The sequence below is a fragment of the Ylistrum balloti genome, unplaced genomic scaffold (genome assembly GCF_031769215.1).
Source record: "Ylistrum balloti isolate Yb309-2 unplaced genomic scaffold, AGI_CSIRO_Ybal_v1 Utg370236, whole genome shotgun sequence".
In the NCBI taxonomy this organism is placed as follows: Eukaryota; Metazoa; Mollusca; class Bivalvia; order Pectinida; family Pectinidae; genus Ylistrum; species Ylistrum balloti.
The window spans coordinates 627,470-653,373 of NW_026782193.1; the positions used below are offsets into that span (position 1 = coordinate 627,470).

Below are 25,904 nucleotides of genomic sequence, written 5' to 3' on the forward strand. Positions count from 1 at the left end.
ACGATTATTATCACTTTTTCTGAAAGGGACACTACAGTGAAACATGAATTTTTTTCATTGATTGTATGTCTTTTTATTCGTCTTTACAAAAAAGTTTTGAATATGTGCAGTTCATTTTGTAAACCAAAAAAGAAGGGGAAAAATCCAACTTCTGGTAGAACAAATGAAAATAAAACAATGGTAGTAGCAAAGATCACTCTGCATCTTAACTAGTTTACAACCTTCAGCATTGGAATTATTAACCAATGACTTTTTTTTTTTTTTTGTATTTAAAAAATAAAACTGTAACATCATTTCATGAGAGATCACAAACTATTCTGGCAATTTGTTCTGTATAAGAAATTAATTAGTGCATGTTTTTTTCTGACAGAGCTCCGCAGTCAAAAAGATCGTCACGTCGACCAGTAAAGACACAAAAAAGACGAGCAGCAGGAGGTAAACGGAGAGAGAGGCGTCTCTCTGACTCGTACGATTCTGACAGTGATGAAGATCGCAGAGTATCTTTTAGAAACACCACCAGTAAAATTAGGTAGGCATTCTTTGCAATGGATGGCATGCTTGAATTGTGTAATTATCATCATCATCATCAGCCTCAGTAACCCAGCAAAGGAACTTACAGTAATGCGCCAATTCTGCAGCATTTGATCTACTCTAAATCACTTGGTATTTATGTTGGTTTGGTTACTGATGTCGGAGCCTTGTAGAGTCATGGTCTCTAATAGCTCATCATTCACAATTTATAATAATTTCTAGATAATTTTTTATGAATATGTCTGAAAAGTGAAGTTGGTGAAATTAAGTATTCGCGAAATCAAAATGATTTACAGTAACCACACCCAGTTTTCTTGTTTCACTTGGTGGTCAGAAACTAGGAAACTACATCACCTTATTTTATAAATATATAATTTTTCAAATAAGCCTCCCACGCTTATCTATATCTTCAGTGAAAATCCACATGTTTCTTGTTCTTCAAGCCACACAGCCATTTTTTATGAATGTATTTGTTAAAACATGATCTCTTACATCTTTCATATTTACCAACATAAATTGCTGGAAATATTGAAGGTGATTACTAAAGAAGTAAATTAAAGTATTTTACTTTTTGACATACACATGGAAACAAAAAGACTCTTCACTAGCCAGGATGAGTTTTTTACTTCTTATAGAGATGGGGTCAATCTTATCCTGTCATAATTAGCCCACAATTATCAGCTGGTGGGCTATTCAAATTGCCCTGGGTCCATGGTCCATCTGTCCGTGGTCCGTCTGTCATTTTGTAAACAATTTTTGTTATGGCTATTTCTTCAGAAGTACAGGATAGATCTTTCTCAAATTTCCTATGAAGGTTTCCCTTTGTCCGTAGTTATGCCAATTCAATTTTGGGACCGATCAGGAAAACAAAATTGAAAAAAGGCGGCCATCTTTGATTATTTCAATGATGTTTGTTATCGCTATTTCTACATAAGTACCAGATAGATCTTTCATAAATTTCATATGTAGATTCCCTTTGGTCCCTAGTTGTGCCCATTTGATTTTTGGACTGATCAGAAAAATAAAATGGCAGACTGGTGGCCATTTTTGATTTTGAATTTGAAAGTTTATTATTGCTATTTTCTTGGAACTACTGCAATAACTTTTCTCAAATTTCATACGTATGTTCCCTTTGGTCTTTCCTTTTGTGCGTTCAGTTTTGATATTGATCAGAAGAAACGAAATGGCTTCCAGACTGCCATTTTGGATTTGACAAGTGAAGATTATCACCGCAATTTCTGCCAAAGGAATGTTCAAATGTCTTATCATTTAGAGCAAAAACAGAGAAGAGAAAAGAAGGAAAAAGATCCAGCTTTCAAAGAGCGAATAAAGATCAAACAATGGTGGGAACCCTCTGAGATGTTTTGATTGCTATGGGTAGCCATGTTGATTATTCTGTCATCTGGTTTTTAATTTGAACATTGTCAACATGATCTAAATTGTCTAACAAACAGCAAATAGATTACTGATAAAATTCATTGTTTTCTGAGGTCAAAGTTATCCCAGGACACACAGGAGGAAGAGCCTCCTTGCTTACTATTGTAGAACAGAGAACTTCTTCAGAAATTGTTTGGATTATGGAATTTTTTGCTAATGACAAAGAATTTCAAGAATTTTTATTTTTTAAATGGTGGTTTTTCTTTAAATGTTGAAAGCAAAGTTTTGAAGGGATGTTATGAAATCTGACTGTAATGAATGATGATAATGATTTATAACACCTTTTGTTGGTTGGTAACTTTACTGTTACAGAGAAAAGCACTTTTCTGAAGATAGTGTAAGAATATTTACCAACACAAAGCATTGTAATGAGTGGGGCAAGTGCTGTGTCAAATCTCTGTCTACTGTTCATAGTACAAGTGGTACTGATAGATTTCTCCTTATGTGACTCAGGGGCAAGGCATCAGGGAACAAGCTTAACAAAGCTCCCGCCCTGCGAAGGAAAAGTGCAAAGAAAAATGTTAGGTAAGGCATGGATTGTCGTCTTTGCCCGCCATTTACATATTGTATATTTGTGCTTGTTTCATTTGTATAGTGGTAGAGTCTTCCAATTTTGTACACTTCTTGGAAACTACTTTGGAATATGTGCAGAAAGCACTGAAAAGGTTCCCTGTGTTAGACGAAGTTACAGTTATTGGTTTGTGCATGTTACCATCCAGATAAAGCTTGTGTACGAGATGTCCACTAAAATCCCACAAGAGCATTTACAAAAAGCCCCTGTACAAGATACCTCATGAACCCCGAAGAGCATTTACAAAAAGCCCCTGTACAAGATACATCATGAACCCTGAAGAGCATTTACAAAAGCCCCTGTATGAAATACCTCAGGATCCCTGATGAGAGTTTTAGATAGTAAGAGATGCCATTGAACACCTCAGCAGAATATGTTATATTATAAGAAAGCAGTATTGGAAAGTTGTACTGTTGATGTTTTGGTTGTAACTCCCATTTTATCTCAGCATTGATCTCTAGCATTTTAAATGGTTATTTTGATTTTGACTTTTATTATATCATTTATATTTCTTTTCTATCTTGTACTGTTTGTGTCCCCATGTTATAGACTGAGGCAGTTTGGAACTATCATGTTTTTTTCATTTCATTTCCAAATTTTATCTGTTTTACATGTATTGTTCAATTGTAGTTGTATATTTTTGATATCAATTTCAGGTTTTGTATTGAGACTAGCTGAAATGTTTTTAATCCAACATCATCAGATGTTGGTGTTTTCAAATCGCTATGTCTGTGGTCTGTTGTCACCAGGTGGTTGGGTGTTCAAATCGCTGTGTCTGTGGTCTGTTGTCATCAGGTGGTGGGTCGTTCAAGCTGTGTCTGTGGTCTTGTTCAAATCGTTGTGTCTGTGGTCTATTGTCATCAAGTGGTGGAGTGCTCAAATCTTGGATGTCGACAGTAATACAGCACAAACATATTGCCCATTATCCACCTGTAACTGACTGCTATCTAATAATACTTTGGGATCTTTTTCAAATGATATTTGCTGATAAGTGCTTAATTAAAATATCTTGTGCCATCATTGAGTACATTCAATGAAGACCAGTTCATGAACATTCACAACACCTGTAACAAAAAAAAAAAAAATAAAAATAAACAAATCTTCAAGAACTGAAAATAGATCCTCAAATGGTGGGCGCCAAGATCCCTCTGGGATCTCTTGTTCTCAGATCTCCTCTGTTCCCTATAAGCTTGGTCCCTGGTTGTGCTGGTTTATGTGACTGATCAGAAAAATAAAAGGCTTGAATTTGGCAGGAGATTATATCACTTTTTCTGAAGAGGATTCAAATGTCATGTAATTGAGATCTAAAACAGACAGTGGAAAAAAAGGACCTTTACAAAGGGAAAGGTCCAACCAAAAAAAAACCAAAAAATTCAAACAGTGGTTGATGCAAAGATCCCTCAGGTGTTTCTTATTTCAAGTCATGACTTGCCTAAAAGACAAATTAGTTTGGAACTTACTGAAAATACAGAATATATCAGAAATATTTGGAAATGATGATTTCTGGTTTAATATAAAATTGTATCTTACTAAGATAAGTTTATTCCAGCTATCTTTGTTTGAAACAATTTAAGTTGAAGAGGTTAGATCTGTGACTGTGATTTAAGGCATGGAGGGGTATGCTCTGTAATAAATCTTGACACTTTATTCTGGCAGTTACAAGGAGGCGTCGGATGATCACACCGACTCAGATGACTTGATAGAAGTGGCAGCAGGAGATGAAGGGGCAGAACCTGAAGTTGAGGACAACAGAGAGTGTATTGAGAAAGTCCTTGGTGATAGGATAGGACGTAAAACAGGTATACAGCTATATTGACAGAAATAGATATTGTGATAAGTCTTCCCATTTTGAAAGGTTGGATAGTTCACTTGATGGATGGATCTTTTAATCTCACCAATTACATGTAAGATGGATGTGTTTTAATCTCACCAATTACATGTAAGATGGATGTGTTTTAATCTCACCAATTACATGTAAGATGGATGTGTTTTAATCTCACCAATTACATGTAAGATGGATGTGTTTTAATCTCACCAATTACATGTAAGATGGATGTGTTTTAATCTCACCAATTACATGTAAGATGGATGTGTTTTAATCTCACCAATTACATGTAAGATGGATGTGTTTTAATCTCACCAATTACATGTAAGATGGATGTTTTAATCTCACCAATTACATGTAAGATGGATGTTTTAATCTCACCAATTACATGTAAGATGGATGTGTTTTAATCTCACCAATTACATGTAAGATGGATGTGTTTTAATCTCACCAATTACATGTAAGATGGATGTTTTAATCTCACCAATTACATGTAAGATGGATCTTTTAATCTCACCAATTACATGTAAGATGGATGTTTTAATCTCACCAATTACATGTAAGATGGATGTGTTTTAATCTCACCAATTACATGTAAGATGGATGTGTTTTAATCTCACCAATTACATGTAAGATGGATGTGGCAATCTCACCAATTACATGTAAGATGGATGTTTTAATCTCACCAATTACATGTAAGATGGATGTGTTTTAATCTCACCAATTACATGTAAGATGGATGTGTTTTAATCTCACCAATTACATGTAAGATGGATGTGGCAATCTCACCAATTACATGTAAGATGGATGTGTTTTAATCTCACCAATTACATGTAAGATGGATGTTTTAATCTCACCAATTACATGTAAGATGGATCTTTTAATCTCACCAATTACATGTAAGATGGATGTTTTAATCTCACCAATTACATGTAAGATGGATGTGTTTTAATCTCACCAATTACATGTAAGATGGATGTGTTTTAATCTCACCAATTACATGTAAGATGGATGTGGCAATCTCACCAATTACATGTAAGATGGATGTGTTTTAATCTCACCAATTACATGTAAGATGGATGTTTTAATCTCACCAATTACATGTAAGATGGATGTTTTAATCTCACCAATTACATGTAAGATGGATGTTTTAATCTCACCAATTACATGTAAGATGGATGTGTTTTAATCTCACCAATTACATGTAAGATGGATGTGGCAATCTCACCAATTACATGTAAGATGGATGTGTTTTAATCTCACCAATTACATGTAAGATGGATGTTTTAATCTCACCAATTACATGTAAGATGGATGTTTTAATCTCACCAATTACATGTAAGATGGATGTGGCAATCTCACCAATTACATGTAAGATGGATGTGTTTTAATCTCACCAATTACATGTAAGATGGATGTTTTAATCTCACCAATTACATGTAAGATGGATGTGTTTTAATCTCACCAATTACATGTAAGATGGATGTGTTTTAATCTCACCAATTACATGTAAGATGGATGTGTTTTAATCTCACCAATTACATGTAAGATGGATGTTTTTTAATCTCACCAATTACATGTAAGATGGATGTTTTAATCTCACCAATTACATGTAAGATGGATGTGGCAATCTCACCAATTACATGTAAGATGGATGTGTTTTAATCTCACCAATTACATGTAAGATGGATGTTTTAATCTCACCAATTACATGTAAGATGGATGTGTTTTAATCTCACCAATTACATGTAAGATGGATGTTTTAATCTCACCAATTACATGTAAGATGGATGTGGCAATCTCACCAATTACATGTAAGATGGATGTGGCAATCTCACCAATTACATGTAAGATGGATGTGGCAATCTCACCAATTACATGTAAGATGGATGTGTTTTAATCTCACCAATTACATGTAAGATGGATGTTTTAATCTCACCAATTACATGTAAGATGGATGTGGCAATCTCACCAATTACATGTAAGATGGATGTGGCAATCTCACCAATTACATGTAAGATGGATGTGTTTTAATCTCACCAATTACATGTAAGATGGATGTGGCAATCTCACCAATTACATGTAAGATGGATGTGTTTTAATCTCACCAATTACATGTAAGATGGATGTTTTAATCTCACCAATTACATGTAAGATGGATGTTTTAATCTCACCAATTACATGTAAGATGGATGTGGCAATCTCACCAATTACATGTAAGATGGATGTGTTTTAATCTCACCAATTACATGTAAGATGGATGTGGCAATCTCACCAATTACATGTAAGATGGATGTGTTTTAATCTCACCAATTACATGTAAGATGGATGTGGCAATCTCACCAATTACATGTAAGATGGATGTTTTAATCTCACCAATTACATGTAAGATGGATGTGGCAATGTCACCAATTACTTGCAAGATGGATGTGACAATGTCACCAATTACATGCAAGATGGATGTGGCAATCTACCAATTACATGCAAGATGGATGTGGCAATGTCACCAATTACATGCAAGATGGATGTGACAATGTCACCAATTACATGCAAGATGGATGTGGCAATCTCACCAATTACATGTAAGATGGATGTGGCAATCTCACCAATTACGTGTAAGATGGATGTGGCAATCTCACCAATTACATGTAAGATGGATGTGGCAATGTCATGCCACCATGTACCTCCAATAGCTGTGTCCTACACATTTAGACAAAGATAAAGGAACTGTTCCGTTGTTCATATTAAGATATTTAAAAAATGTAATGGACATTTACTGATGAACAAGACTCTGTTGATAAAACCTCCAATAAGTTTATAAAGATGTCTAGATGAGGGATTTGACTGTATATATTTTTGTCTAGCTGTCGGCAGTAAGACGACTATCTACAATGTGCAGGACAATGGTGATCCTAACGATGGCTGTGACCCACAGACCGAGGAAACGTCCCAGCAGTACCACATCAAATGGAAGAACTGGGCTCATATCCATAACACGTGGGAGTCATACGAGAACATCAAGGAACAGAAAGTTCATGGAATCAAAAGGCTGGAGAATTACATCAAGAAAACTAACGAGATAAAAGAATGGTAAATATATCGTTTATAGAATACATTTCTGTAGTTTATAAGTAATGATATAAAACCACAGAAATACACTTGTAATTTTATTAGAAAGTTTTCCTTCAGTTGCAACCTAATCTATGTTACAGGAAAGAGCATGCCTCGCCAGAGGATCAGGATTACTACGACATTCAGCAGGAAATGATGGAGGAGCTGTTTCACCAGTACCGTAACTGTGAACGAGTGATAGGTAATAAGTTCAACAGCACAACAATTACTCAGTAATAATAACCTGTATTCATGAAACCATTCTCATGCTCAAGCATAGATTTCATGCTCAAGCGAACGTTTTTATAATTCACCTAAATAATATAAAATAATACAAATGTCAAATTTAAACCTTGAATATAGCTTTGACTTGAAGTCCTTTCAAAATGGTTTTCAAATCTTCAGCAAAATCAGCCTTATTTATTAATATTCAACTTAAACAAGACATAAGGCTTGAGTACAAAATTCATGCTTGAGCATGAGAACGGTTTCATGAATACGGGCCCAGGTGTCAGAAAATTAAGATTTTGGCAAACCAAAAGTTAGAGCCAAAGCTAACTCTGTTTTCGACAGTTAACACTAACATGGTTATAGGGGCCTCCTGTGTTAGATAGTTAACACTAACATTGTTATAGGGGCCACCTGTGTTAGACAGTTAACACTAACATTGTTATAGGGGCCACCTGTGTTAGACAGTTAACACTAACATGGTTATAGGGGCCTCCTGTGTTAGACAGTTAACACTAACATTGTTATAGGGGCCACCTGTGTTAGACAGTTAACACTAACATTGTTATAGGGGCCACCTGTGTTAGACAGTTAACACTAACATTGTTATAGGGGCTTCCTGTGTTTGACAGTTGCGTGTCCCTGTCTCTGTTAAAATATGATGTTAGAAATGTATGTTGCGTGTCCCTGTCTGTTAAAATATGATGTTAGAAATGTTTGTTGCGTGACCCTGTTAAAATATGATGTTAGAAATGTATGTTGCGTGTCCCTGTCTCTGTTAAAATATGATGTTAGAAATGTATGTTGCGTGACCCTGTTAAAATATGATGTTAGAAATGTTTGTTGCGTGTCCCTGTCTCTGTTAAAATATGATGTTAGAAATGTTTCTGGATGTTGTTTTGTTTACAGCCCATTCCAATCAGAAAATGGCTAATGAAAATAATGGTTACCCTGACTACTTGTGTAAATGGAACGGTCTGCCCTACTCTGAATGTACATGGGAGGAAGGCGAACTTGTCTCCCGCAAATTCCAGTCAGCTGTTGACGAGTACCAAGCTCGTAACAAGTCACAAAAAATTCCCACAAAGCTTTCAAAGGTAAGCTGTTAACCATGGTTTTCATTATGTTTCCACTTCCTGTATATGAAAATATAATCGTTATTGTGCCTCTTACAATGACAGAAAAGAAACAGTAAGTAGATATCAGATATTACTTCCTTCAAACAAGGCATTTAGAGAAAGCTATTTCTAGATATGTATTTTTAATGTATTTATTTCTTGTATTTGTGTCTTACCAGGTTCTTAAGTCCCGTCCTAAATTTGTACCCCTCAAGAATCAGCCAAAGTTCCTAGGAGGTGTTGAGTCACTAGAGCTGAGAGACTACCAGTTAAATGGAGTTAACTGGCTCATGCATGCTTGGTGCAAGTAAGTGTGAAATACCTATTGGGATTTGATCCTGTTGAAATTTATCTGCATATTGGGTTGTATCAGCTTTGATGTTGGCTGCAGTCAATGAAATTTATGTTATAAGTATGAAGGCACTTGTGTCTTGATGTAAGGGGATATCAAGAAGCTGAAATATGGGCAAGCTGCTTATCAACACTGGTGTCCTCTGTTGGTTTTTTTCTGTAAATGTAACCTCGAGTCAATTGCTGCAGGGAGAACAGTGTCATCCTGGCAGATGAGATGGGCCTGGGAAAGACTATACAGACAATCTCATTCATCTCCATTCTCCACAATACCTACCAACTTCATGGCCCTTACCTCTTGGTGGTACCCCTCTCAACTGTTGTTGCCTGGCAGCGCGAGTTTGAAACCTGGGCGCCCGAGATGAATGTTGTAATATATATGGGAGACATCATAAGTCGCAACAAGGTAAAAAAATTAATTTTACTTGATTCTCTGGAATTTGTTTCATAATATAGGTTAAAGTTATGTATGTAAAGAGAGAATGTGTTCCGTTTTATAGGTGGTACAAGTGGGCTTGATCAAGGTCATGATAGCCATTTTCATTAAGTATGGTGCAGAGAATAAACCTATAAAACTATACATTTGTTATAAAAGAGAAGGGAAAAAAATTGATTTTTTTTATTTGCAAATAAATCACTTGGTTTGTGTTTGTGTCTGATGTGAAAGATTCTTTGGTTGCAAATCTGACATAAGTTTGTAAATTGATAGTTTGTTTATCATTTCAGATCAGAGAGTTTGAATGGTGTCATCCTGGAAACAAAAGATTGAAATTTAACGTACTTATTACTACATATGAAATCTTATTGAAAGATAAGGTGGGTTTTTTACACAGATAGATCTCAGTACTATCATGTTGTCTGTTTATAATGCACTTCATGCTTTAAAATTAAGGAACTGCAAAAATATGATAGCTAAATTTTTAAAAATTATTTAATGAGTCCAACAGAACACAGGAAAACTTTGTTTTTGAAAGAAATTTTGAACATTTTCCTGTGATGACTCAGTCAGTAGAGTGTTAAAGAGGGGCTGTGATAACTCAGTCAGTAGAGTGTTATAGAGGGGCTGTGATGACTCGGTCAGTAGAGTGTTATAGAGGGGCTGTGATAACTCAGTCAGTAGAGTGTTATAGAGGGGCTGTGATAACTCAGTCAGTAGAGTGTTATAGAGGGGCTGTGATGACTCGGTCAGTAGAGTGTTATAGAGGGGCTGTGATAACTCAGTCAGTAGAGTGTTATAGAGGGGCTGTGATGACTCGGTCAGTAGAGTGTTATAGAGGGGCTGTGATAACTCAGTCAGTAGAGTGTTAAAGAGGGGCTGTGATAACTCAGTAGAGTGTTATAGAGGGGCTGTGATGACTCGGTCAGTAGAGTGTTATAGAGGGGCTGTGATAACTCAGTCAGTAGAGTGTTAAAGAGGGGCTGTGATAACTCAGTCAGTAGAGTGTTATAGAGGGGCTGTGATAACTCAGTCAGTAGAGTGTTATAGAGGGGCTGTGATGACTCGGTCAGTAGAGTGTTATAGAGGGGCTGTGATAACTCAGTCAGTAGAGTGTTATAGAGGGGCTGTGATAACTCAGTCAGTAGAGTGTTATAGAGGGGCTGTGATAACTCAGTCAGTAGAGTGTTATAGAGGGGCTGTGATAACTCAGTCAGTAGAGTGTTATAGAGGGGCTGTGATAACTCAGTCAGTAGAGTGTTGTGAGAGGGGGGAGCTGAGAGACAGAGTAGTTAGTACTGTTGTGGTGTGTCATTAGGCAAGACAAAACAAATTGCTCTTGATAAGTGGGTTGTCTGGCCTCGTGTATGTTGTAGAGAGTACAAATTGAGTCTGACAATGGACTGGGCAATAAAGCTAGCCAAGAAACAAAATCAAGCAGGCTGTGTTATATGTCATTTGGTTTAGCTTTACAATCATTCACAGATAAGCAGAAGAACAGAACAGTTGAATATTTAGATTCCTTTGGAGAAAAAAAAAATTGTGTAAAAGTTTTCAAAGCTGTGATATGATACTGTATTGGCAGTCCTTCCTTGGAGGTGTACAATGGGCATTCCTTGGGGTTGATGAGGCTCATCGCCTCAAGAATGATGACTCCCTCCTGTACAGATCCTTGTTTGATTTCCACTCCAACCATCGTCTCCTGATCACAGGGACTCCACTGCAGAACTCTCTGAAGGAGCTCTGGGCCCTACTTCACTTCATCATGCCTGACAAGTAGGTCTTGCACTTCCTGGTTCAGGAAAGGAAATAATTCCATTTGATTTCACAATCACAAATTCAAATGTTTCAAGCCAAAATATTTCAAGAGTAGTGAAACATATTTTGTCCTACAGGGTTGGGGACAGGTAATTACTTGTAATGCCCTACACTTCTTTTTCGCACAACAAACAAATACATAATCAGATTGGATGGCACTTCTTTCTTATTGTCCACAAAGGTTGGTGGTTACAAAGTTGGACAATTTAGAAGTGATTACATATCACTAGGTTATTTGGATGTAGCTGATTCAAATTCCATGAATTTCAGATTCGGACATTGGTCAGACTTTGAGAGAATGCACTCATCAGAGAACAAAACAGGATTTACCAACTTGCACAAAGAGTTGGAACCTTTTTTACTTCGCCGGATGAAAAAAGATGTTGAAAAGTCACTGCCAGCAAAAGTAGGTGTTTTTGTATTACTGTTTGCTTGTTTGTGATGATCAGTTTGATAACAGGAAGGACAAAATGAAAAAAAGTTCAGCATTTATCAAAACTAGATGACTTTTGAACTTTGCCAGAGTTAAATAAAACATTTCCTGAGACCAGCTTTTAACTGGCTCCATGAAGAAATGAAGTTTAAACAAAGTGATATTAATAAATATTATATGTATTGACAGAAATCATCAACAAGTCCCATTATTATACGCCACCAGAGGCCTAAACTAATGATGAGATTTTCATGAAACTTGCTCAATGTCACTACTACAGTGGGTAGATGTGCATGAAGGGGTGAATTTTTGGTTCGTTGATTTTTCTAAGATTTATGCCATTTTCAACTCTGTATCTGTAGCTTGCTCATAGTGGAGCCTTATGAATGCAACTCCTCCTGAACTATTGATTAGATTTTCATAAAACTTGCTCAATGTCACAATTACAATGGTGCGATTTTACAGTTCATTGATTTTTGTAAGATTTATGATACAGACATGTTAAAAGTGATAATTAAAAGGACCAATCTTGATCTTTTATATTTTGAAGCGACATATATTGTGTCCACAGCACTCTTGTAATACAGATCTCATGATGAAACTTTTTTATTTTAGACTGAACAAATACTACGTGTGGAGATGACTTCACTACAAAAACAATATTACAAGTGAGTGGAAAAATCAGGGAATAGTTGCTATTAATCAGTCTTTAGCTTATGGTTCATAAGTGCAGTGAACTTTGAGGAAATCTCAAATATTAAGTCCTGATAAATCATTTTTATTCTGTGTCACATCCCCTTAACCTGTTTTACTTTGGTAGGGAGCTGATAGCATTATGAATCCATGTCACATGATAAAATTAATTTTCTGTGGTTGTGATACCCTGTTGAATCTATAAATTAATTTAGGATGTAGATAAAAAATGGTGATTGTAAATAATAATTTTGAAATCTTTTCAGATGGATTCTCACAAAAAACTACAAGGCGCTATCAAAAGGTCTTAAGGGTAACATAGGAAGTTTTGTGAACATTATAATGGAATTGAAAAAATGTTGTAACCACACGCAGCTTATCCGTCTGCCGGATGATGATGTTGGTATGGACAAGTTCCAGGCCCTAATGAAGGGCAGTGGCAAATTGTTGTTACTTGACAAACTATTGTGTCGGCTAAAGGAAACGGGACACCGAGTGCTAATATTTTCTCAGATGGTACGCATGCTTGACCTGATCGCAGATTATCTCAAGGCCAGACATTTCAATCACCAGGTATGTTGCACAGTTGCACTTGGGTGTTACAGTGAAATCTGCTTATTGTGATTTTCTCTTTTTCAGATAAAAATATTATAATAACCAGTATATTAAAAGAAAACATGAACGCTATTTATATCACAAGAACGAAAAGTTAGATAACCATAATAGTCAAACCTATTCAAAAAGAAAAAAGATGAAAAGTGATTTTCTAGTTAATTTATTTTTGTAACAATTAAAATCAACATGAAAGCTTATTTTTTTGATTGATGCCAATTGATGTATATTTAATCATCATAAATAGTCCTGCAAGGTAATTTCTACTTTCACTTTTGTTTCTGTTTGTAAGAACCAAGTTGAACTGGAGGAAGAATAGATTATTGTAATACAGTATTCACTTCAACATACATGTAAAATCAATCCTAAAAAATTCATAATGACATGCTGGTTTTGCTAGGAAAAGATTGTACCTGGCTTTTGTAAACATGATACCATTTTACCATGTGAAAGAATGTCACAACAATCAGGTGACAATCATATGACAATCACTGGAACTAGAATTAAATCTTATAATAAAGTATTGTGATCTTTTACAACAGAGGCTGGATGGCTCTATACGAGGGGATTTACGAAAGGCAGCTTTAGATCATTTCAATGCACAGGGATCACCGGTATGTATTATTCTGGTCAGTCAGTATATCCTGTGTGTTACCTATTCTCTAGGTATTTGTTATTATTCTGGTCAGTCAGTATATCCTGTGTGTTACCTATTCTCTAGGTATTTGTTATTATTCTGGTCAGTCAGTATATCCTGTGTGTTACCTATTCTCTAGGTATTTGTTATTATTCTGGTCAGTCAGTATATCCTGTGTGTTACCTATTCTCTAGGTATTTGTTATTATTCTGGTCAGTCAGTATATCCTGTGTGTTACCTATTCTCTAGGTATTTGTTATTATTCTGGTCAGTCAGAATATCCTGTGTGTTACCTATTCTCTAGGTATTGGTTATTATTCTGGTCAGTCAGTATATCCTGTGTGTTACCTATTTAATAGATTGTAAACCTAAATTGCACTATTGTTTTCCTTGAATTTTTACCATAAATTGATCAGTTCTCAATAGGTGTTGTCCCAATAACTTTTGATATGAAACAGATTGGATTGATTTGTGTTTTTTCATTTCAGGACTTTTGTTTTCTGTTGTCAACAAGAGCAGGTGGCCTGGGCATAAATCTGGCCACGGCCGACACTGTAATTATATTTGACAGTGACTGGAATCCGCAGAATGATCTTCAGGCCCAAGCCAGAGCCCATAGAATAGGCCAAAAAAATCAGGTATATTGTCAACTGTACATGTTCATTCGTTTAAACAATATTCACTCCACACTAATTTAAATCTTAGGTAGAATTAGTGTTATTGGCCGGGTTGCACATAGTGCAAATCTGGGCTGTAGTATGGTGAATGTCGGGCAGGCGGGGTAAAGGGTACCAGTTTTGTAGAATCAACTCCTAGAGTTTTTGATGTAGAAGCTTGAAACTTTGTAGGATGTTTATATATATGTTGAAGATGTGCACCTCCTATTATGGAGTCATTCCGGACATTTTTCTGGATTTTCCGGAGTTATTTTCTGAAACTTTTCTTGTTATCACAGTTTCTCAGAAACTACTACAAGAATCTTTCCAAAATTCCACATATAAATCACCTTTGGGCCCTAGATGTTTATTGTCTATTTTTTTAACATCTCTGAATCAAAAATGGCTGCAACTTCTTTCTTCAAATGCCCTTCTTCTGCACCAATTCATAAAATACAACCAAACTTTCTCTCTTTTAACAAATATTCTACTTACTCAACAAATGAAACACCCTTAACTGTCTTATAAATACCATATAACATTGCACTCATCCCCGCCAGTGTTGACTTTGCCCCATTTTAAGTGCTATTAATGCTGAACATTAAAACTTTCTATGATGGTTTATCAAAATGATGAATTTCACAAAACTGTGGTACCAAGCTTCCCTCAAGGGAAGGGTAAACTGTTGACAAAACTGTGGTACCACGCTTCCCTCAAGGGAGGGGTAAACTGTTGACAAAACTGTGGTACCACGCTTCCCTCAAGGGAGGGGTAAACAGTTAACAAAACTGTGATACCATGCTTCCCTCAAGGGAGGGGTAAACTGTTGTCAAAACTGTTGTACCATGCTTCCCTCAAGGGAGGGGTAAACTGTTGTCAAAACTGTGGTACCATGCTTCCCTCAAGGGAGGGGTAAACTGTTGTCAAAACTGTGGTACCATGATTCCCTCAAGGGAGGGGTAAACTGTTGTCAAAACTGTAGTACCATGCTTCCCTCAAGGGAGGGGTAAACTGTTGTCAAAACTGTAGTACCACGCTTCCCTCAAGGGAAGGGTAAACTGTGCTATAGTTTGATATATAGGAAAAGGATACTATTTGATATAGATTCATTGATCTTGCCGAATCCGAATCCACTAGGATAACATTAGGGCTTTAGTGACTGAAGTCTGCTTAATTTATATATATTAGGTGAGTGTATACAGGCTGGTCACAAAAGGCAGCGTGGAGGAAGACATTGTAGAGCGAGCGAAACGTAAAATGGTGCTCGACCACTTGGTCATCCAAAGAATGGACACAACTGGCCGGACAGTGCTTGACCGTGGCCATGTTCCTTCTAGGTAAGTATTGTCAAAGAAGACTGTGCAGAGATCATCTCACTTCACCATCAAGATTGTCTGCAATAAAATGTTACAACACTGTGACTATGGTGTTGCTTTTCTAGCAGCAGTGATCACAAAGTCATCAACATGTTACTTAAAAATTTTGGGTTTATATCTGTTAATTAAAAAGTGTGAGACTTAAGCCCCAACTTCTTCTGTAGCTAGATGACGTCCTTCATGTACAAAAGATCTCCTAAATTTTAGTTGAGCTACTTCGAAGATGAGGGATGTTCAGAAGTTGCTTATTTTAGTTTATCACTAAGTACTGGTGGTATGCCCATCAGACCTGGAAGATAGTTACATAGTAATATGGACATTGTGTTCCTGTAGTTTAGGGATAAAAACTTGGTGGAATGACTACTTCTATTTAAGATTTAAGGCATATTTAAACAAGAATTGTAAAATAACGGTTTTGTGTGAGTTGTACCACTTTAAGATTTAAGGCATATTTAAACAAGAATTGTAAAATAACGGTTTTGTGTGAGTTGTACCACTTTAAGATTTAAGGCATATTTAAACAAGAATTGTAAAATAACGGTTTTGTGTGAGTTGTACCACTTTAAGATTTAAGGCATATTTAAACAAGAATTGTAAAATAACGGTTTTGTGTGAGTTGTACTCTTCCTCTTCTTGACTGATTTTTATGGGGATAAATCCCATATCATATAATGTATTACAAAGCAATAAATATGATTACACATCTGGAGTTTACATAATACTTATTAAAATAAACGTTAAAAGGGACTCTGATGGGACTGGTTATGTAAAGGATGAAAAGGAAGGTAAGGGCATAGATTTTAGTGTATTTTGCATTTAACTTTAAAAATATACATAATAGTAAAAAAGTTGGAGAGGAGAGGCATCACATGTAACTGTTTTTTAGTCTGTCAATACTTGATATCTGTCGTCTCTTGTTTAGTCTGTCAATACTTGATATCTGTAGTCTCTTGTTTAGTCTGTCGATCCTTAATGTCTGTCGTCTCTTGTTTAGTCTGTCGATCCTTAATGTCTGTCGTCTCTTGTTTAGTCTGTCGATACTTAATGTCTGTAGTCTCTTGTTTAGTCTGTCGATCCTTAATGTCTGTCGTCTCTTGTTTAGTCTGTCGATCCTTAATGTCTGTCGTCTCTTGTTTAGTCTGTCGATCCTTAATGTCTGTAGTCTCTTGTTTAGTGTGTCGATCCTTAATGTCTGTAGTCTCTTGTTTAGTCTGTCGATCCTTAATGTCTGTCGTCTCTTGTTTAGTCTGTCGATCCTTAATGTCTGTCGTCTCTTGTTTAGTCTGTCGATACTTGATATGTAGTCTCATGTTTATTCTGTCGATCCTTAATGTCTGTAGTCTCTTGTTTAGTCTGTCGATCCTTAATGTCTGTAGTCTCTTGTTTAGTCTGTCGATCCTTAATGTCTGTCGTCTCTTGTTTAGTCTCTCGATCCTTAATGTCTGTCGTCTCTTGTTTAGTCTGTCGATCCTTAATGTCTGTCGTCTCTTGTTTAGTCTGTCGATCCTTAATGTCTGTCGTCTCTTGTTTAGTCTGTCGATCCTTAATGTCTGTCTTCTCTTGTTTAGTCTGTCGATCCTTAATGTCTGTCGTCTCTTGTTTAGTCTGTCGATCCTTAATGTCTGTAGTCTCAAAATATTCTTTTCCTTGTATCCAAAAAAACATAGTTCAGAATAGTTTAGTGACAAGTCTTCAATATATCTTACTTTCAACAGTAATGCTACACCATTCAAGAAGGAAGAGTTGAGTGCCATTCTGAAATTTGGTGCCGAGGAGTTGTTCAAAGAATGTGATAGTGATGAAGAGGAACCACAGGTAAGAGGCTTTACAGCATGTACAGTTTTATCAACTCACCAGGCCTTATGCCTTACTCAAATTTCAAAAATCTTTATTAAAACCCAGATATGATAGAATCAAATGCTCTGCATGGATGGAAATGTCTTAAGGTGGTTAACCAAAATTGTAAATGTCATTGCCCAAAGGCCTCACATTACCCTGAGGGGAAGGGGTAAAGCTTACTATAGTTTACATAGGAAAACTAGATTTTTTAGTATAATTTGTTTTAAAATTATTGAAAATATTACCTAACAAACTTCCTTACAATTATGAGCACGGGAGGACAGCTTGATGGTACACTCATATTGATCGTGGTTGACCCTTTCGAGGCTGATGGGCAGGACCAAAAGGGGTCAAATTGACTCAGATTTCAAAAATCTACTTCTTGACACCAAGATATGTTAGTATCAGATGCTCCTCATGGATTGAAACGTCTTCAGGTCATTAATCAAAATTGTGAATATCATGGTCCAAGGGTCTCACATTTTCTTGGGGGAGTGGAAATTGTGAATATCATGGTCCAAGGATTTCACATTTTCCTGGGGCAGTGGAAATTGTGAATATCATGGTCCAAGGATCTCACATTTTCCTGGGGCAGTGGAAATTGTGAATATCATGGTCCAAGGATCTCACATTTTCCTGGGGCAGTGGAAATTGTGAATATCATGGTCCAAGGATCTCACATTTTCTTGGGGCAGTGGGTTAATTTTACTTTAGTTTATGTAGGAAATATTTTGTTGTTGATATAATTTGTTCAATTTCCGTTGTAAATATTTAAATGCACCAATTATAGATTCAAGGAATATTCAGGTCATTACTCCATTTTAATGAGAAAAAAAAACAAAGAAAATTGAAAGAAAACAAAGTTAATGTTTCATATTTTTGCTTGTTGATCGTCAGAATTTGTGATCCTCAGTATGTGTTTTTAAGGTTGACATTGATGAGATCCTACAGCGTGCAGAAACTAGGGAAGTAGAACCAACAACAGCAGGGGATGACCTACTCTCACAGTTCAAAGTTGTCAGCTTTGACAACTTGGAGGAAGAGGAAATTGAACGCCTTGGGGAAAGTAACCATGACGAAAATGGTAAGTACAATACGATGCCTGCTTTGTTTAGATTGTTAGCTTTAGTGTTACTGGTTAGTGTTACTGGTTAGTATTACTGGTTGGCTTTAGTATTACTGGTTAGCTTTAGTGTTACTGGTTGGCTTTAGTATTACTGGTTGGCTTTAGTATTACTGGTTAGCTTTAGTGTTACTGGTTGGCTTTAGTATTACTGGTTGGCTTTAGTATTACTGGTTAGCTTTAGTGTTACTGGTTGGCTTTAGTATTACTGGTTGGCTTTAGTATTACTGGTTAGCTTTAGTGTTACTGGTTGGCTTTAGTGTTACTGGTTGGCTTTAGTATTACTGGTTAGTATTACTGGTTAGCTTTAGTGTTACTGGTTGGCTTTAGTATTACTGGTTAGCTTTAGTATTACTGGTTGGCTTTAGTATTACTGGTTGGCTTTAGTATTACTGGTTAGCTTTAGTATTACTGGTTAGCTTTAGTATTACTGGTTAGCTTTAGTATTACTGGTTGGCTTTAGTATTACTGGTTGGCTTTAGTATTACTGGTTAGCTTTAGTGTTACTGGTTAGTATTACTGGTTAGTATTACTGGTTGGCTTTAGTGTTACTGGTTAGTATTACTGGTTGGCTTTAGTATTACTGGTTGGCTTTAGTGTTACTGGTTGGCTTTAGTATTACTGGTTAGCTTTAGTGTTACTGGTTAGTATTACTGGTTAGTATTACTGGTTGGCTTTAGTGTTACTGGTTGGCTTTAATGTTACTGGTTAGTGTTACTGGTTAGTATTACTGGTTAGCTTTAGTGTTACTGGTTAGTATTACTGGTTAGTATTACTGGTTGGCTTTAGTATTACTGGTTAGCTTTAGTGTTACTGGTTAGCTTTAGTATTACTGGTTAGTATTACTGGTTGGCTTTAGTATTACTGGTTAGTATTACTGGTTAGCTTTAGTGTTACTGGTTAGTATTACTGGTTAGCTTTAGTGTTACTGGTTAGCTTTAGTATTACTGGTTAGCTTTAGTGTTACTGGTTAGTATTACTGGTTAGTATTACTGGTTGGCTTTAGTGTTACTGGTTGGCTTTAATGTTACTGGTTAGTGTTACTGGTTAGTATTACTGGTTAGCTTTAGTGTTACTGGTTAGTATTACTGGTTAGTATTACTGGTTGGCTTTAGTATTACTGGTTAGCTTTAGTGTTACTGGTTAGCTTTAGTATTACTGGTTAGTATTACTGGTTGGCTTTAGTATTACTGGTTAGTATTACTGGTTAGCTTTAGTGTTACTGGTTAGTATTACTGGTTAGCTTTAGTGTTACTGGTTAGCTTTAGTATTACTGGTTAGTATTACTGGTTAGCTTTAGTGTTACTGGTTAGTATTACTGGTTAGCTTTAGTGTTACTGGTTAGCTTTAGTATTACTGGTTAGCTTTAGTGTTACTGGTTAGCTTTAGTGTTACTGGTTGGCTTTAATGTTACTGGTTAGTGTTACTGGTTAGTATTACTGGTTAGCTTTAGTGTTACTGGTTAGTATTACTGGTTAGTATTACTGGTTGGCTTTAGTATTACTGGTTAGCTTTAGTGTTACTGGTTAGCTTTAGTATTACTGGTTAGTATTACTGGTTGGCTTTAGTTGGCTGGTTAGTATTACTGGTTAGCTTTAGTGTTACTGGTTAGTATTACTGGTTAGCTTTAGTGTTACTGGTTAGCTTTAGTATTACTGGTTAGTATTACTGGTTAGCTTTAGTGTTACTGGTTAGTATTACTGGTTAGCTTTAGTGTTACTGGTTAGCTTTAGTATTACTGGTTGGCTTTAGTGTTACTGGTTAGCTTTAGTGTTACTGGTTAGTATTACTGGTTAGCTTTAGTATTACTGGTTAGCTTTAGTGTTACTGGTTAGTATTACTGGTTAGCTTTAGTGTTACTGGTTAGTATTACTGGTTAGTATTACTGGTTAGTATTACTGGTTGGCTTTAGTGTTACTGGTTAGCTTTAGTATTACTGGTTAGCTTTAGTGTTACTGGTTGGCTTTAGTGTTACTGGTTAGTATTACTGGTTAGCTTTAGTATTACTGGTTAGCTTTAGTATTACTGGTTGGCTTTAGTATTACTGGTTGGCTTTACTGTTACTGGTTAGCTTTAGTGTTACTGGTTAGCTTTAGTATTACTGGTTAGCTTTAGTGTTACTGGTTGGCTTTAGTATTACTGGTTAGCTTTAGTATTACTGGTTAGCTTTAGTGTTACTGGTTAGTATTACTGGTTGGCTTTAGTATTACTGGTTAGCTTTAGTGTTACTGGTTGGCTTTAGTATTACTGGTTAGTATTACTGGTTGGCTTTAGTATTACTGGTTAGCTTTAGTGTTACTGGTTGGCTTTAGTGTTACTGGTTAGTATTACTGGTTGGCTTTAGTATTACTGGTTAGTATTACTGGTTGGCTTTAGTATTACTGGTTAGCTTTAGTGTTACTGGTTAGCTTTAGTATTACTGGTTAGCTTTAGTATTACTGGTTGGCTTTAGTATTACTGGTTAGTATTACTGGTTGGCTTTAGTATTACTGGTTAGTATTACTGGTTGGCTTTAGTATTACTGGTTAGCTTTAGTGTTACTGGTTAGCTTTAGTATTACTGGTTGGCTTTAGTATTACTGGTTAGCTTTAGTGTAACTGGTTAGCTTTAGTGTTACTGGTTAGCTTTAGTGTTACTGGTTAGTATTACTGGTTGGCTTTAGTATTACTGGTTAGTATTACTGGTTAGCTTTAGTATTACTGGTTAGTATTACTGGTTAGCTTTAGTGTTACTGGTTAGCTTTAGTATTACTGGTTAGCTTTAGTGTTACTGGTTAGCTTTAGTGTTACTGGTTAGTATTACTGGTTGGCTTTAGTATTACTGGTTAGTATTACTGGTTAGCTTTAGTGTTACTGGTTAGTATTACTGGTTAGCTTTAGTGTTACTGGTTGGCTTTAGTGTTACTGGTTAGCTTTAGTATTACTGGTTAGCTTTAGTATTACTGGTTAGCTTTAGTATTACTGGTTAGTATTACTGGTTGGCTTTAGTGTTACTGGTTAGTATTACTGGTTAGCTTTAGTGTTACTGGTTAGTATTACTGGTTAGTATTACTGGTTGGCTTTAGTGTTACTGGTTAGTATTACTGGTTGGCTTTAGTGTTACTGGTTAGCTTTAGTATTACTGGTTAGCTTTAGTATTACTGGTTAGCTTTAGGGGCTTAGGGAGTTCAAGAGGCTAAAGTTACACGTAATACATGGAAAAATTTGAAGTGTTAATTCCTTGTTGTGCCAAAAGAGTTGTTTGATAAAGTGAGACATACTTCATTCTCTAAGACTAAAACAAATAAGTCCTTTTTTAAGTAATAAGCCATAGATTGTAAGTAGACTGTATAACTGTAGTTTTTTTAGTTAAAAGTTTTGTGATTTGTGAAGTTATTATGGTAAGTATTGTACAATCATTTCTTTAGTGGTGTTAAGCTTTTGTCATGCTTGTCCTAGGCTGAAATTGAAAAAAAATTGTTGATAATTTGAAATTAAAGATTTGCAGACAGTGTATATTCAAGGTTTTGAATATTTCAGGTAAAATGTGGGATGAAATAATTCCGGAGGGTGACATCCGTAGAATTGAGGAGGAGGAGAGACAGCAACAATTACTGGAACTTAACCTGCCACCCCGCAGTAGGAAAACTATACAACAGGTACTTACTGTTACACCTCACAGTAGGAAAACTGTACAACAGGTACTTACTGTCACACCCCACAGTAGGAAAACTATACAACAGGTGCTTATTGTTACATTAGAGATAGAGATGTCGGATCCTTCACAGACAGAGATAGAGATGTCATGTCTCACAGACATTAGAGAGAGAGAGAGATGTCATGTCTCACAGACAGAGATAGAGATGTCATGTCTCACAGACATTAGAGAGAGAGAGATGTCATGTCTCACAGACAGAGATAGAGATGTCATGTCTCACAGACATTAGAGAGAGAGAGAGATATCATGTCTCACAGACAGAGATAGAGATGTCATGTTTCACAGCAGAGATAGAAATGTCATGTTTCACAGACAGAGATAGAAATGTCATGTTTCACAGACAGAGATAGAGATATCATGTCTCACAGACAGAGATAGAAATGTCATGTTTCACAGACATTAGAGAGAGAGATGTCATGTCTCATAGACATTAGAGAGAGATGTCATGTTTCACAGACATTAGAGAGAGAGATGTCAGAGCCTTCACAGACAGAGATAGAGATGTCATGTCTCACAGACAGAGATAGAGATGTCATGTCTCACAGACATTAGAGAGAGAGATGTCATGTCTCACAGACAGAGAGAGAGATGTCATGTCTCACAGACAGAGAGAGAGATGTCATGTCTCACAGACAGAGATAGAGATGTCATGTCTCATAGACATTAGAGATAGAGATGTCAGATCTTTCACAATGTTGTGATCACAAGTAGATGTTAAATTTTAAGAAACATACTTTGAATAATAAGTACATAATAGAAAAACTTGAGGCACAATATTTAGTTACAATGTACAAACAAAATAATAAAAGAACATTTTTTTTAACTGCAAAGTCTAAAAATTTAACTTTGTGTATTTTTCTAACTTGACCCTCATTTTATGTTATGTCAAGCTCCAACAAGAATATGATTCAGACGAAAACAAGAAAAGGAGGAAAAAGAAGAATGATGCAGATGAGTCTGATTCAAGTGATGAAGAAGAGGAGGAGGATAGACCAAAGAAAAGAGGTCGTCCAAGAACTATTGCCAAGGAGGCTGTGAAGGGATTCACTGACTCTGAAATTAGGAGGTTCATCAAAAGCTTCAAGAAGTTTGGACATCCAATGACCAGGTAATGACAGTGTTTTTTCTGACAGAAGTCCCTTTAGTTGAAAAATGTTTGTAATAGAAAAGTTGCTGGTATTTACATGAGTTAGGAGAATTCTGTTTAGTGGAGTTTGTAGGGCAACTTCTTTGTGGTATTCTAAAGGAGTCTTGAATTTTTATTGAATATGTTTAATTACTTTGAAGTTACCTGGTTACACATGCTTGTAAACTGCCGTTTTAACTGTGATACTATTGTTAGACTGGACTCTGTGGCGTGTGATGCAGAACTCCAGGAGAAGTCAGAATCGGACTTGAAGCGGTTGGCTGAAACATTGAAGCACAGCTGTGAGGTGGCAATGGAGGAACACAGAAACAAGTTAGAAGGGGACCCAAACTTTGAGGGTAGGTACAGGAGAGGCAGCAATGTTAGCTAAAGGGGGACCCAAATCTTGAGGCTAGGCACAGTAGAAGCAGCAATGTTAGCTAAAAGGGGACCCAAACTTTGAGGGTAGGTACAGGAGAGGCAGCAATGTTAGCTAAAAGGGGACCAATACTTACAGGGTAGTTGAAGTAGAAGCAGCAATATTAGCCAGAAGAGGACCCAAACTTTTAGGATTAGTGCAGTAGGAACAAATTTGATGATCCAAAATGGTGCCGCAGGAATTTTTGTGACAAAAGATAATGTGTAAATTGTACATGGCACATGTGTTCCCTAATTATTGTGAGCTGTGAAGAAGTCAATGTGTGTCCCTAATTATTGTGAGCTGTGAAGAAGTCAATGTGCGTCCTTATTATTGTGAGCTGTGAAGAAGTCAATGTGCGTCCTAATTATTGTGAGCTGTGAAGAAGTCAATGTGCGTCCCTAATTATTGTGAGCTGTGAAGAAGTCAATGTGTGTCCCTAATTATTGTGAGCTGTGAAGAAGTCAATGTGCATCCTAATTATTGTGAGCTGTGAAGAAGTCAATATGTTCCCTAATTATTGTGAGCTGTGAAGAAGTCAATATGTTCCCTAATTATTGTGAGCTGTGAAGAAGTCAATGTGCGTCCCTAATTATTGTGAGCTGTGAAGAAGTCAATATGTTCCCTAATTATTGTGAGCTGTGAAGAAGTCAATGTGCGTCCTAATTATTGTGAGCTGTGAAGAAGTCAATATGTTCCCTTATTATTGTGAGCTGTGAAGAAGTCAATGTGCGTCCTGATTATTGTGAGCTGTGAAGAAGTCAATGTGTGTCCCTAATTATTGTGAGCTGTGAAGAAGTCAATGTGTTACCTAATTATTGTGAGCTGTGAAGAAGTCAATGTGCGTCCCTAATTATTGTGAGCTGTGAAGAAGTCAATGTGCGTCCTGATTATTGTGAGCTGTGAAGAAGTCAATGTGCGTCCTGATTATTGTGAGCTGTGAAGAAGTCAATGTGCGTCCCTAATTATTGTGAGCTGTGAAGAAGTCAATGTGCGTCCCTAATTATTGTGAGCTGTGAAGAAGTCAATGTGCGTCCTGATTATTGTGAGCTGTGAAGAAGTCAATGTGCGTCCTGATTATTGTGAGCTGTGAAGAAGTCAATGTGCGTCCCTAATTATTGTGAGCTGTGAAGAAGTCAATGTGCGTCCCTGATTATTGTGAGCTGTGAAGAAGTCAATATGCGTCCTGATTATTGTGAGCTGTGAAGAAGTTGTATATTTTGGAATCTGTCAATAATATGTTAGAGTTATGACTGAAGTGTTTTATCTACATGAAGCTGGAAAGAAAACACACAGGGGGCCAACTCTGAAGATTTCTAGTGTAACAGTTAATGCCCAGTCCTTGATGAAGGCAGAGCAGGAGCTAGAACCACTCGCTGTAGCAATACCCTCCAACAAGGAAGCCAAGAGCAAGTGAGTACAAGTGATTTATATATTGATAATTCAAAGTTGTCTCAAATGTTTATGGTTTTTTGGGGGCTTTTTATCATTCTCACTCCCACAAAATTTATGGAGTGATGTTGTTATGTGATGTAGAATCTGATGTAACATTGAATTGAGATGGTAAACTTTCAAAAAATGTGTTTTTTTAGCCCACCATGAGATGGTGGGTTATTCAAATCACCCTGCGTCCGTGGTCCGTGGTCCGTCCGTAAACAATTCTTGTTACCGCTATTTCTGAGAAAGTACTTGATGGATCTTTCTCAAATTTCATATGCAGTTTCCCCTTAGACCCTAGTTGTGCGTTGTACCTTTTTTGGACTGATTCCAATTCAAGATGGACGACAGGTGGCCATCTTGGATTTTGGAAGTAAAAGTTTGTTACTGCTATTTCTTGGAAAGTACTGGATGGATCTTTCTCAAATGCCA

General features: G+C 36.4%; 1 protein-coding gene across 3 annotated transcripts in view; it reads left to right on the plus strand.

Annotated features, from left to right (window-relative positions):
• Window positions 1-25,904, plus strand: part of LOC132552086 (chromodomain-helicase-DNA-binding protein 1-like) — a 60,364-nt gene that overhangs the window by 16,601 nt on the left and 17,859 nt on the right. For all 3 annotated transcript variants that reach the window (XM_060216226.1, XM_060216228.1, XM_060216227.1), the window contains exons 8-28: window positions 371-529; window positions 4,196-4,338; window positions 7,229-7,454; window positions 7,577-7,677; window positions 8,613-8,800; window positions 9,001-9,128; window positions 9,362-9,578; window positions 9,899-9,988; window positions 11,194-11,384; window positions 11,697-11,832; window positions 12,475-12,527; window positions 12,819-13,125; window positions 13,707-13,778; window positions 14,290-14,439; window positions 15,646-15,794; window positions 17,549-17,648; window positions 18,600-18,756; window positions 22,314-22,432; window positions 23,382-23,599; window positions 23,834-23,976; window positions 25,313-25,448. In XM_060216226.1, the coding sequence (XP_060072209.1) occupies window positions 371-529; window positions 4,196-4,338; window positions 7,229-7,454; window positions 7,577-7,677; window positions 8,613-8,800; window positions 9,001-9,128; window positions 9,362-9,578; window positions 9,899-9,988; window positions 11,194-11,384; window positions 11,697-11,832; window positions 12,475-12,527; window positions 12,819-13,125; window positions 13,707-13,778; window positions 14,290-14,439; window positions 15,646-15,794; window positions 17,549-17,648; window positions 18,600-18,756; window positions 22,314-22,432; window positions 23,382-23,599; window positions 23,834-23,976; window positions 25,313-25,448 (3,183 nt within the window). The remainder of the gene's footprint in view (window positions 1-370; window positions 530-4,195; window positions 4,339-7,228; window positions 7,455-7,576; window positions 7,678-8,612; window positions 8,801-9,000; window positions 9,129-9,361; window positions 9,579-9,898; window positions 9,989-11,193; window positions 11,385-11,696; window positions 11,833-12,474; window positions 12,528-12,818; window positions 13,126-13,706; window positions 13,779-14,289; window positions 14,440-15,645; window positions 15,795-17,548; window positions 17,649-18,599; window positions 18,757-22,313; window positions 22,433-23,381; window positions 23,600-23,833; window positions 23,977-25,312; window positions 25,449-25,904) is intronic.